This window comes from Geotrypetes seraphini, chromosome 3 (genome assembly GCF_902459505.1).
Source record: "Geotrypetes seraphini chromosome 3, aGeoSer1.1, whole genome shotgun sequence".
Lineage (NCBI taxonomy): Eukaryota > Metazoa > Chordata > Amphibia > Gymnophiona > Dermophiidae > Geotrypetes > Geotrypetes seraphini.
The window spans coordinates 242,307,967-242,321,849 of NC_047086.1; the positions used below are offsets into that span (position 1 = coordinate 242,307,967).

The 13,883-nt window shown below is 43.0% G+C and overlaps 1 protein-coding gene across 5 annotated transcripts in view; it reads right to left on the reverse strand.

The window, feature by feature from the left end:
• TAB2 (TGF-beta activated kinase 1 (MAP3K7) binding protein 2) overlaps window positions 1-13,883 on the reverse strand; it is a 193,091-nt gene that overhangs the window by 33,057 nt on the left and 146,151 nt on the right. For all 5 annotated transcript variants that reach the window (XM_033936904.1, XM_033936903.1, XM_033936906.1 and 2 more), the window contains exons 4-5: window positions 1,833-1,993; window positions 1,506-1,599 (exon numbers count right to left, since the gene is read on the reverse strand). In XM_033936904.1, coding sequence (XP_033792795.1) covers window positions 1,506-1,599; window positions 1,833-1,993 — 255 coding nt within the window. The remainder of the gene's footprint in view (window positions 1-1,505; window positions 1,600-1,832; window positions 1,994-13,883) is intronic.

Sequence of the window (13,883 nt, forward strand, 5' to 3'; positions counted from 1 at the left end):
GAAAAGGAAAATTTTTGCATTTGCAATATGAGCAAAATGCATACCCACCTCATTTTCCCTAGTCATAATACACAGACTTCTTTTCACACAAAATACTCTAATTTGCATAGTTTACTGACTGTGTTCAAATAGGCAGAAACAATGGATGAATAATAATAATAATAATAATAACTTTATTCTTGTATACCGCAATACCGTGGAAGTTCAATGCGGTTAACAATAGAAGAGACTGTACATTTACAGCGATGATACATATTATAGTGTTGTTACATTTACAGAGATGTTACATAAATAGCAGTAATAAAAAGTCATATACTGAAGAGGAGGCTATGCATATACAGCGATGTTACATGTTATAGCGGTGATACATTTACAGTGATGTTAGATGTGAGGCAATGATAAGGCAGGGCAATTAGATAAAACAGAGATGGAGTAAGAGAGGCCATAGTGGCTTGGGAGGGGGGCGTAGTCAGAGGGCATGGAGGCATATCGAGGTCAGGAGGGTGCAGGGAAGGGGGGGGAGGCAGCGTTAGCGGAATTTGTCGAAGAGGTAGGTTTTTAGTGACTTCCTGAACAGGTGGTAGGGCGGGGAGTTGGAAATGAGGGCAGTAAGGCAATTGTTCCATTTGCCCGCTTGGAATGCTAGGGTTCTATCAATGAATCTCTTGTAGAGGCAGCCTTTTAGGGAGGGAAAGATGAATAGGTGGGCGTTTCGTGTGCGAGAGGGGCCTGCTATTTCAAGGTGCTCAGACAAGTAGATTGGGGAAGATCCTGTTAGAGTTTTGAAACAGAGGCAGGCGAACTTAAAGATGATCCTTGCCTCTACTGGAAGCCAATGGAGTTTGGTGTAGTAGGGGCTAACATGGTCGTATTTTTTGAGATCATAGATGAGGCGGACGGCCGCATTTTGGACTGTTCTAAGACGTTTGATGGTATTTTTATAGGATCCCAGGTAAATAATGTTGCAGTAGTCTAATATGCTTAATACCAGGGATTGGACGAGTAGACGAAAGGCTTGGTGGTCGAAGTAACGTTTGATGGTGCGCAGTTTCCAGAGGGTATAGAAACATTTTTTCACCTGGGCACTGGTATGGTCATCGAAGGTTAGGGTGCGGTCCAGGATGACTCCAAGGATTTCTCTTCCGTGAAAGTACCATGTATAAACCTCAAAGCTCATCTCAATTTGTAATTTGTGAAATATGCAGTCACTATACAGGTTAGTGACAAGAGGCAACCATCAGTCTACAGTACTGTATCTAATTAAACTGTCATGCAAGTCATTGGATCATATAGTTAATTCTGATTGAGCAGCTGAAATAGTTGGATATTTAATCTTCCAGACCTCACACTCTATGTTAATATCAGAATGCAATCCAAAGCATGCCTGTGTGCTAAACACTCAGAACTAAAAATGAAGTCTAGAGTACAGTATAATTAATCCTTTCATAAGTGAAAGATGCATGGAGGAAGAAGCAACAAATATTCCATATGAAGAAGTTCTATACCTCTTTGTTGAAAAAGATCAATTTCTTTGGTTAAACAGTCAATGTCAATCTGCAACTGTCTGTTACAACTCCTTAACTGCTGCATTTCTTCAAGCTGAAATGAGACACATACATTACATGATTACAAGCTCAGGGATAGCTGAGATATCTAGAAGCAAGTATCCATACCAAATAAAAGCTTACATGAGGGAACTGAATAAGGAATTTCAAACTGCAAAATGACATAGCTTTTTAGTAACAGGGTTCATGGAATCACTCATGAATTACTACACTGATATAATTAAGGATTCAGAGGATTCTTTGATCTGATCTACAGGATAAACTTACTGAGGGAATTTGGGAAGCAGAATTTGATCTTTTCAGACGCCTTCGTGTAAGATTATTCTCCATTTCATTGACCTCTGATTTTAGTTTATCCAGCTTTTTCTTTTGAACCTCAAGTTCTCGTTGGAGTCGCTCCAAACTTGCCTTCTGATATACCAATAAAACTGTAATATACAACAGTATAACATGAGTTCTTACCCTAGTCAGTTCATTGTATCAATGCTATAGTAGTTTAGGACTTAACATAGAAAAAAATGACATTTCCTTCTGGACTCAAATGCAAACAGATCTACAAAGAGAGCATGAAACAATAAGTAAAATGGAACAATAAGTACCAGTAAGCTACAGAAATGTGCAAATTTTTCATACATTAAGTGTTTTCTATTATGACAGAGGATGTCAGTGAGCAGAATGCGATTATAGCCTGCTCTATGTCAAATATTAAAACTAGATGATAAAATACATTAAACTAGTTGCTACATTGTATAGTAAGTATATCAACAGTTTTTAAAATCATCTTTTGTAAGCATCAAGATATTTCCAAACAATTAACTGTTTCTTTGGATGAACATTTTAGAGGCAGATGCTGGTGATACTTAGCTAATAAAATCATAATTTTTTAAAATTTACAAGGGTAATTTTATTGAGGTTATGGAATATAACAAAGGGGAAAAAACTAGAAAAGAACATATGACAAGTGTAAATCCAATACCAAAGAATCAAATAGAATTAGAACATAACAGCCTTACTGGGCCAGACCAATGGCCCATCAAGCCCAGTAGCCCGTTCTCATGGTGGCAAATCTAGGTTACTAATACCTGGCCAAAACCCAAAGAGTAGCAACATTCCATGCTACCGATCCAGGGCAAGCAGAGGCTTCCCCCATGTCTTATTAATAGACTATGGACTTTTCTTCCAGGAATTTGTCCAAACTTTTCTTAAAACCAGCTATGCTATACATTTCCTTCTATTGGTTTTAAATGTATTTCCCTGTAACTTCATCATCGAGTGTCCCCTAGTCTTTGTAATTTTTGACGGAGTGAAAAATCGATCCACTTGTACCCGTTCTACTCCACTCAGGATTTTGTAGACTTCAATCATATCTCCCCTCAGTCTTCTCTTTTCCAAGTTTGAAAGCCCCAACCTTTTTAGTCTTTCCTCATATGAGAGGAGTTCCAATCAAGAGAATGACATGGTGGCTGTTACCCGTGGTTAGCCGCGGGTAACCCGCTGAAACAGTGGGGGGAAAAAAGAGCTCACTGTGGGTACGGGGACAAGGCCATCCACCGCCCCCTGTAGCGGTGGATTTTTGTTCCCATTCACACTGATGAGATTTATTTGTACTATACTGTAAAGGAAAGAACTATGTTACACAAGATAGTTAAGTTATAAATATATAGCTTGAGGGAATCACATGACTCAATGCTGGAGAGAGGATACTAGCTGAAACCTCTCCTTTAAAACCCCCCACAGATTTTGATTCTACATTAAGCCTATTATTGCGTTTTGTAAGCAGTGAGTTTGTCCTTACTGCCGCTTTGTTCTGATTTCAGCAACGAGCCAGGAAGGTATCAAAACTGCCACAAAAAAATAAAGATCTGTCCCAGCAAACTAAAGATAAGATGGCAGCACCTCAGAGCCCTGTGGGCCTGATGATTAGTTCTGCATGGGTTGCAGAAGTGGCGGCAGAGGTGACTCCTGCTTGCAGCAATGCTAGCTACCACGCTACAGTTTCTACTCAGACAGAGGAGATGGAGCAGCTGAACAAAGACATCCTACAGGAACTATGGAGCCTCAGGGAGGAGGTGCAGCGCTTAAGGAGCATCAGGGAGGACGAGGCCTTCATCGACGGAGCCATCAAGGAGATTTCCCATTTGGCAGAGCTGACCCATGATGGATCCATCCTCAAGACACCCAAGTCTCCAGTTTTAAATTCCACGATCGGGGTGCAAGAAATGATAGGGGATGCCGGCCCCTGGCAGCTGGTAACCTCCTCCACGGGAAAACACAGAAACCCCCCCCCCTTTTCTCACTTCCTTTTTCTTCTTCTTGTCCCAAACAGGGTAGCTCTACTTCTTCACCACAACTTAGCTTGAAAAACAGATACCACGTCTTGCAGGACATTACTACCGAGGAGGTAGCGGAAGAGGCTCGGGTAGACACCCAGCGCACAACTTGGACTCCAAAACACGCTGATCAGCCCCCCCGGAAGGAGCGCAGAGTGGTAGTCATTGGGGACTCCATGCTGCGAGGAACCGAGGGTCCAATTTGCAGACCAGATTTGCAGTCAAGGGAGGTCTGCTGTCTCCCTGGAGCCAGGATTCGTGACGTCACCACCTGTCTCAATAAACTACTAAAACCTAATGACCATTTCCCTATGCTTCTTATCCATGTAGGTACGAACGACACTGCAAGGAACACCTCAGAGAACATACCAGATGACTTCAGAGCCCTGGGTAGGAAGCTGAAGCAAACAGGTGCACAGGTGGTCTTCTCATCCATCCTCCCAGTTAGAGACAGAGGAAGAGCCAGGGAAGAACGCATCCAACGTACCAACGAGTGGCTTCGCAACTGGTGCATAGAGATGAACTTTGGATTCCTAGACCATGGAAAGGCACTCCAGGGACTGCAGGGACCGGACGGACTTCACCTGACCAGAAGAGGTAAAAACGTACTTGGCCACCGTCTAGCCCGCCTACTTCGCAGGGCTTTAAACTAGGTAAGTTGGGGGAGGGTATCCACTCACATTCCAGAGCAGTAAGGAATCATCCTGTGGAGGCGAGACACAACCGCTCTTCTGAGCCCAAGGTAAGCACCCATAATACGCATGACAGCCCTAGCAAACACAAGGGATGGAGGGCCATGTATGTCAATGCACACAGTTTAGGCAATAAAATTCTGCAATTGGAGACCGAGATAGTGAATGCCGACCTAGATGTGGTGGCGATATCCGATACCTGGTTCACGGACTCTCATGGGTGGGATATGGCTATACCGGGTTACAGTTTACTTCGTCGAGACAGAGAGGGCAGGTTAGGCGGAGGGGTAGCGCTATACATTAAAGAAGGCATCAAAACCACCAGAATCACGGACGTTAAATACACCGGAGAATCCCTCTGGGTGAACCTGGCCAGAGGGAGAGAGAAATGCCTGTATCTTGGTGTAGTATATAGACCTCCAAGACAACCGGAAGACAAAGACACGGAACTAATCGAAGACATAGAAAATATCGCTCTACGGGGGGACGTTGTACTAATGGGAGACTTCAATATGCCGGATGTAGACTGGAGCACACCTTCAGCAACAACCAGCGGCAGCAAGAGGCTATTAGCCTCCATAAGGGGAGCAAGCCTCAATCAAATGGTAATGGAGCCCACCAGGGCCCAAACGATCCTTGACCTAGTACTCACCAATGGGGAAAGCGTCTCAGAAGTCTTCGTGGGAGATAAGCTAGCCTCCAGCGATCATAACATGGTATGGTTCCACCTGAGGAAAGGTTTCCATAGATCAAACACTAAAACAAAGGTACTCAACTTCCGAGGAACAGACTTTGCACGCATGGGAGTTTTCGTCCATCAGGCACTCCAGGACCAAACTAAGACAGGGAATGTGGAGGATATGTGGTCATCCCTGAAATCTGTCATACATGAGGCAACCGGCCGTTACATAAAATCATCACATAAACGGCGAAGAAAAGACAAACCCCAGTGGTTCACCACAGAGATCTCACGTCTCGTTAAGGAGAAGAAAAACGCATTTGCTTCCTTCAAACGCACGGGGAAAAGCGAAGATCAACTGCTACACAGGATCAAGTCCACAGAGGTTAAAACGGCAGTCAGGGAGGCCAAACTTCGAGTGGAAGAAACTCTAGCAAACAACATTAAGAAAGGGGACAAATCCTTCTTCCGGTATATCAGTGACAGGAAAAAAAACACAGACGGGATAGTACGCCTGAAAAAAACGGACGGGAATTACGCGGAATCGGATCCCGAAAAGGCTGAACTACTGAATGAATACTTCTGCTCGGTCTTCACCTGCGAGGCGCCAGGGTCCGGCCCTCAATTGAAGCCACAGTCAAACACAAAAGACCCGTTTCGGAATTTTAAATTCACACCCAGCGAGGTTTACTTTGAGCTAACAAAACTCAAGGTGGACAAAGCCATGGGACCGGACAATCTACACCCCAGAGTGCTCATGGAGATAGGTGATGTCCTTGCAGAACCGTTGGCCGAGTTATTCAATCTCTCACTGAGTACAGGGACAGTCCCCTTGGACTGGAAAACAGCTAACGTCGTTCCTCTGCACAAAAAGGGTTGCAGGACAGAGGCTGCAAATTACAGACCGGTGAGTCTGACGTCGATAGTATGCAAACTTATGGAAACACTGATCAAACGCCAATTGGACACGGTCTTGGACGAAGGGAATCTACGGGACCCCAATCAACATGGATTCACCAAGGGTAGGTCCTGCCAATCAAACCTCATCAGCTTCTTTGACTGGGTAACAAAAAGACTGGACGAAGGAGATTCACTGGACATAGTGTACCTAGACTTCAGTAAAGCTTTTGACAGCGTCCCACATCGCAGACTGTTAAACAAGATGAAATCGATGGGGTTAGGAGAGACTCTAACGGCATGGGTCAATGATTGGCTGAGTGGCAGACTTCAGAGGGTGATGGTTAACGGTACTTTCTCTGAGACATCAAAGGTGACCAGCGGGGTGCCGCAGGGCTCGGTCTTGGGTCCGCTCCTCTTCAACATATTCATAGGAGATCTGACTCAAGGGCTTCAAGGTAAAGTAACATTATTCGCCGACGACGCCAAACTATGTAATATGGTAAGCGAGAGCAATTTACAAGATAGCATGGCGCAGGACCTGCGTACATTGGAATGCTGGTCCTCAACCTGGCAGCTGGGCTTCAATGCTGGGAAGTGTAAGGTCATGCACCTAGGTAGCAGAAACCCGTGCAGAACTTATACCTTAAACGGGGAGACCTTGACCAGGACTTCAGCGGAACGAGATTTAGGAGTAATCATTAGTACAGACATGAAATCTGCCAATCAGGTGGAGAAGGCTTCCTCAAGGGCAAGGCAGATGCTGGGTTGCATCCGTAGAAGTTTCGTCAGCAGAAAGCCTGCTGTCATAATGCCACTGTACAGGACCATGGTGAGACCTCATCTGGAATACTGCGTGCAATTCTGGAAGCCACATTACCGCAAAGACGTGCAGAGGGTTGAGTCGGTCCAAAGGATGGCCACCAGAATGGTCTCAGGGCTTAAAGGTCTCTCGTACGAAGCAAGACTAAACAATTTGCAGCTCTACACTCTCGAGGAACGCAGGGAGAGGGGAGACATGATTGAGACGTTTAAATACGTCACTGGACGTATAGAAGTGGAAGATAACATTTTCCTTCTCAGAGGCCCCTCAACCACAAGGGGGCACCCGCTCAAACTCAAGGGCGGGAAATTTCACGGCGACACCAGGAAGTATTTCTTCACGGAGCGAGTGATTGATCAATGGAACAAGCTTCCAGTACAGGTAATCGAGGCCAGCAGCGTGCCAGATTTTAAGAATAAATGGGACGCCCATGTGGGATCACTACGTGGGTCAGGGCAAAACATTGACTAATCTCAAGGGGAGGGTCTATAGAGTGGGCAGACTTGATGGGCCTTGGCCCTTTTCTGCCGTCATCTTTCTATGTTTCTATGTTTCTAGTTAAAAGACTTCTGCCCTACGCCTGAAGTGTGGTCATCCTAAGGCCACCCTGTCACATGTTTTGGGACTGCCCTCTAGTGCAAACTTTCTGGTCGGCTATCTTCTAGAGAGTTGGCTGTATGTTGCAGACCAGATGGCACTGTAATAGTTATAGCCTGTTTTGGCTCTTTGACCTACAATGTCCTGTACCTAGGGGTCTTAAAGGTTTTCTTTAAAGGGCTATTCTCTTGGGTATGAAAGTTCTTCCTTTTCACTGGGTGGGTCCCCTACATCCTGCTTATAGCCATTGGTGTTCCCGAATTTTACACCTCCTGACTATGGAAACCATTGTCTGATTGGGATACTAAAAAGGGACAAGTGTTGCTTAGCATTTGGCAGCCCTTTTTGGACACCCTGACTCCACATGCATGCAGCTGTGTCTTACTTGGTTATTCCTCATGAGCTTTTAGGGGGGGTTTCCCTCACATTCCTGGGGAGGGGTGAGTGGGGGAGTGAAGAGATGGAAAACCACTCCACATGTTGGCAACTGTGACATTATTTTTGCTTATAATTTCTGTATATGGCGACTTTTCTTCTGTGTTGCATTGTTATATTTGACTATTTTCCTAAAATTTAATAAACATGATTGGAGGGGGGGGGAAAAAAAAAAAAAGATTTCTGCCCATAGATAAGATGTTGGGGAAGGTTCAAGGCAAACTCGAGGAGTTGAGTCAAGATTTTGTTCCCATTAACGCAACAAATTGGAAGGTCAAGTGATCGTGGCAAGAGGATGCCCAGACTGCAATGAAGAGAGCTTTGGAGGCTTATTAAGAAAAATTGGAGGACCTGGAGAATCACTCTAGAAGGAGCAGTCTTAGGTTGGTGGGGTTGCATGAGTCAATTCTTGAAAAAGAACTACCTGGATTCCTTGTTTCCCTGGGAATTACATTTTCCTCATCATCTAGGCCCATTCCTGAAGGAGAGAGCCCACAGAGTAGGAGAGCTGTTAAACAGTGCAACAGTATAATAAAGGAAGATTGCAACTACCCACAAAGATAAAGTTACTTACCTATCACAGGTGTTCTTTGAGCAGGTATATATTCTTACATGTGGGTATGGACAGATACCAAGTGTACTGTCAATTTAAATTTTAAGGCACTGCCTGTACCACGTGTGTGCCTGTGCCTTCCCACCTGACATCGGTTTGTGGGACCTGCAGTTCAACAACAAAGCTGAGAAGTCAACTAGGGGAGGTTGGCAAGCTGTCAGAATATATACCTGTTGCCCACAGAGAACACCTGCTACAGGTAAGTAAGTATCTGAGGACTTGCAGGTACAATATTCTCACGTGTAGAATTCCCAAGCTGCCAGAATTATGCCTCTTGATAGAGGATTAACAGGAACAAACATGAGCCTGGCAAAACCCCAGAAGGTTGAAGGAAGACTTGGTGCTAACGATGTGAATAAATTCTGCAGAACTGCTTGCCCAAACCTACTGTCTTTTCTGGAGTTTTGCTCTAAAGAGTAGTGTGAAGGTACGAGGATTGAGGACCAAGTGGCCACTTTGTAGATGTCCTCAACAGATGTACAGCGGAATTAGGCTACTAAAGTCACCATAGCCCGCACTTTATGAGCTGTAACATGGCCTTCAAGCATCAGCCCAGCCTGGGTATAAGCCTAGGAATACAATCTGCTAGCCAAATAGAGGTGGTTTTCTTGGTTACTAGAATTCCAAATCTATTAGGGTCAAAAGCCAGAAAGAGTTGGGAGGAAGTTCTAGGAGGTTTAGTCTGATCCAAGTAATATGACAGAGCACATCTGCAGTCCAAAATGTGGACAGATGATTCATCTGGATGAGAATGAGGTTTTGGGAAGAAAACAGGTATAACTATGGAGAGAGACGAAATTCTGAGATGACTTTTTGAAGGGATATTGGGTCAGTCCGCAGGATTACTCTGTCATGGTAGAAGCTTGCATAGGGTGGAGATTTGATACAAGTACTTGCAGTTCACTCACCCAGCGTGCAGATGTAAGAGCTATGAGAAAAACACACTTTCCAAGTGGTTTAAAGGGAGACTTCATAAGTGCAGAAAGTACAATGTTTAGACCCCAAGCAACAGATGGAGGCTTAATAGGTGGTTTAGTATGGAAAAATCTTTTCATGAAATTGGATACCAAAGAATGAACAGATTAAGGCTTCTTAACCAATGGAGAATGAAATGCACTGATGGCACTGAGATGAACTCATATTGAGTTAGTCTTTAGACCAGAATTGGAGAGGTGGAGAAGGTAGTGAACAAGTAATAGAATCTATGGAACGAAGGTCACACCAGACCATGAATCGAGCCCATTTAAAATGGTAGCACCTTTGTGTGGAGGTTTATCTAGTGTGAAGGTACGAGGATTGAGGACCAAGTGGCCACTTTGTAGATGTCCTCAACAGATGTACAGCGGAATTAGGCTACTAAAGTCACCATAGCCCGCACTTTATGAGCTGTAACATGGCCTTCAAGCATCAGCCCAGCCTGGGTATAAGCCTAGGAATACAATCTGCTAGCCAAATAGAGGTGGTTTTCTTGGTTACTAGAATTCCAAATCTATTAGGGTCAAAAGCCAGAAAGAGTTGGGAGGAAGTTCTAGGAGGTTTAGTCTGATCCAAGTAATATGACAGAGCACATCTGCAGTCCAAAATGTGGACAGATGCTTCATCTGGATGAGAATGAGGTTTTGGGAAGAAAACAGGTATAACTATGGAGAGAGTCGAAATTCTGAGATGACTTTTTGAAGGGATATTGGGTCAGTCCGCAGGATTACTCTGTCATGGTAGAAGCTTACATAGGGTGGAGATTTGATACAAGTACTTGCAGTTCACTCACCCAGCGTGCAGATGTAAGAGCTATGAGAAAAACACACTTTCCAAGTGGTTTAAAGGGAGACTTCATAAGTGCAGAAAGTACAATGTTTAGACCCCAAGCAACAGATGGAGGCTTAATAGGTGGTTTAGTATGGAAAAATCTTTTCATGAAATTGGATACCAAAGAATGAACAGATTAAGGCTTCTTAACCAATGGAGAATGAAATGCACTGATGGCACTGAGATGAACTCATATTGAGTTAGTCTTTAGACCAGAATTGGAGAGGTGGAGAAGGTAGTTTAAAATAGAAGGAAGTGAACAAGTAATAGAATCTATGGAACGAAGGTCACACCAGACCATGAATCGAGCCCATTTAAAATGGTAGCACCTTTGTGTGGAGGTTTATCTAGATGCTTCAATGATAGCCAACGTTGGAGCAGAAAGTATGTAGGTATTTAAGTGCTCAGAAAGAGATACTATACTGTGAGTGCTAATGAGGGAAGGCTGGTATGAAGAAGGGAACCTTCGCTCTGTATTAGTATTGTTACAAATGGTTGTAATTTGCAGAGCTCCCAAGTTGACAGCTGTAGAAGAGGAGGGAACCATGGCTATCATGGCCAGCAGGGTGCAATGAGCATTGTGGTATCCTGATCCTGGTGAAATTTGAGTAGATTTTTTTCCAATGAGAGGTGTTGGAGAGAATGCATATAGGCATTTGTTCCTCCTGTCAACAAGGAAGGCATCCGATTTCAGGTGATTGGGAGCATAGAATCTGGAACATAAGAGTAGCTTATTATTGGGGAGGAGGAAGCAAAAAGATCTATGTCTGGAGTCCACCATTTGGAGAAAATCTGGCACAAGGCAGACATACTGAGAAAACACTTGTGTGGTTGAAGGAGTCTACTGAGTATGTCTACCAACACGTCTTGCTTTCCTGCAAGATAAACTGCTCTGAGGAGGATGCTCTGAGCAATCACCCAAATCCAAATCTAAATGGCTTCCATGCAAAGAGGGTGAGATCCTTGCATCCTTATTTGTTTAGATAGAATATGGCAACTGGATTGTCAGTACAGATGAGAAATATTTGGTGAAGACGACTGTCAGCCCTGCCTTAACTCATAGAGGGTCAGGATAAATTAATTTTGATTGATACAGGGGCCGGAATCAGTTTTAAAGATAAAGCATCTCCTACCGGAGATCAGAAAAATGTGGAAATTTGTAAGATTCAGGGTATAAATGACACAGCTTCAAAGTGTGTGTCTATCTCTGTAGAAAAGGCAAAAAATGAAAGACAGTGTAGAAACCACTGCCAGCACGAGTGAGAATACCAACAAAGAAATTGTTAATGTGACTGGTCTTGCATTATGGCAGGGTACCGGAATTCCAAATGCTTCTAAAACTTTGGTTCATGAGGTTATTTCTGCGTAGTTAGCCACGCAGTGTAGCATGCCAGATCAGCAGCATGGCCTTAGTGTTACTCAGAGGCTGAAGATGTTCCAGTTTGGGCACAAGAGAAGTTAGATTGTGTGAAAATGTACATTGAAATTTTGTTTAAGGGTGAAGATCCTCAACCACAAACACAGCACCCAGTACTTCCTCCAGCAACAGAACTGGTGCCTAAGATGGAGGAGAGGGGTCTGAGTGGACCTATCTTTTCAGCATGTGGCTCTCCAGCTTGGGCATTTGCTAAATCAGGGGGCTCCAGTAGGCTCACTATAGACTCTCGGGCCCTAAATAAGGTTTAAAAATCTGTAGTACCAGTGGCAGCCTCTTACTCTGAAATTACTGTGAAATTTAACCCAAAATGTGCATTTTTCTCTGTCCTAGACATGTCTAATGATTTTTGGAATCTGCCCACGACAGTGCAGACAAAAGAAGACATATCTAGTCTGCAAATTACCACTTCACAGCAGTGCCCACTCCTCAGTGTGCAGTGGGACCCAGGTGGCAGACATGTGGTTCAGGTTGGCCTGAATAGAACATGGACGATGTTTGCTCTAAGTGACCTTGAGAATGTTGTTGATTTAAAATGTTTTGGGGTTTTTTCTTAGTAGCCAGTTAGAATGCATACATAGCTATCCCAGACCAGTTTTGACATAGAGATATTTTTAATGAACTCCAAGGATCCTCTTTATCACTGCAGAGATGAAGATGCTCCAAAGAGCCATTAGCTTTACGTCTTTTCCGAATATGAGATGGTCATCCTATGCATTATTTGTACATATACTTTACTCGTGTGTGCATTTTTTTGTTTGTTTTTTGTTTTATTTTGTATAACAATGTGTTTATTTGCAGAGTTAAGTTTAGCCCTGAATCCTTGACAAATGGAAGAATAGTTTCAAGCCTATAACTTTGTGTTTTCTGTTTTGTCTGTGCCATGTGATCTGTGTTTTGTCTATTTGTTTTAGTTTAGGGGGTACCCCAGAAAAATATAACATTGGCCATTCCTAGAGCTCTTTTCCCACTTTCTACTAGCCCAATTGCGCAATGTTCTTTTAAGTTATCGCTTTCATATCCTAAATGTAGCTTAGTTAGGGGTTATATTATTAAGAAAAGGATTTATACAGTGTTTATTCCATGGTGCTCACTAGATATGATCAATTCAGTACACTTCTGACATTAAAAAAAAAAAAAAAAAAAAATTACAATCAGTACATAATTATGGTCTCTCTTGAGTGCCATAATATTTGTGTGCCAAATGAAGCACAGGTTGGAATATTTGTACTCAAAAGAGAACTTTTCTGAAATACCTCAGCCCCACCACTCCACCGCTATAATAGTTTTTTAAGCGGGAGATTTATGTGGTGCCTCATCATTGGTAGATCATTTAAAGCGCCATGAGTATGTATTTTTATACTTTTTCTATTTAAATTTTTTAGTTTTTTAGTTGATTTTTGTATTCATAAATAAGCAATAAATAAGTGAATAAATTAGCAGATGTAAAAGTACATAGAATTTGTATACTTAGCTTCTACACACAGCTCAACCCGGGAGTATGACCCGGGAGTATGATCTTGTCAGACTTCAACCTTGTGAGTCGGATGACTACGGCCACCTAGAGACCCTTGAGACAGCACCGATGGTGCGAAACATGTCGGGTCATACTCCCGGGTTGAGCTGTGTGTAGAAGCTAAGTATACAAATTCTATGTACTTTTACATCTGCTCATTTATTCACTTATTTATTGCTTATTTATGAATACAAAAATCAACTAAAAAACTAAAAAATTTAAATAGAAAAAGTATAAAAATACATACTCATGGCGCTTTAAATGATCTACCAATGATGAGGCACCACATAAATCTCCCGCTTAAAAAACTATTATAGCGGTGGAGTGGTGGGGCTGAGGTATTTCAGAAAAGTTCTCTTTTGAGTACAAATATTCCAACCTGTGCTTCATTTGGTTATATATGTTAGTGGGTTGGTTACATTTCTAATAAATACTGGTTCTGAGGGAATAATATTTGTGTGCAGCACACAAAAACATATATATATATATTTTGGA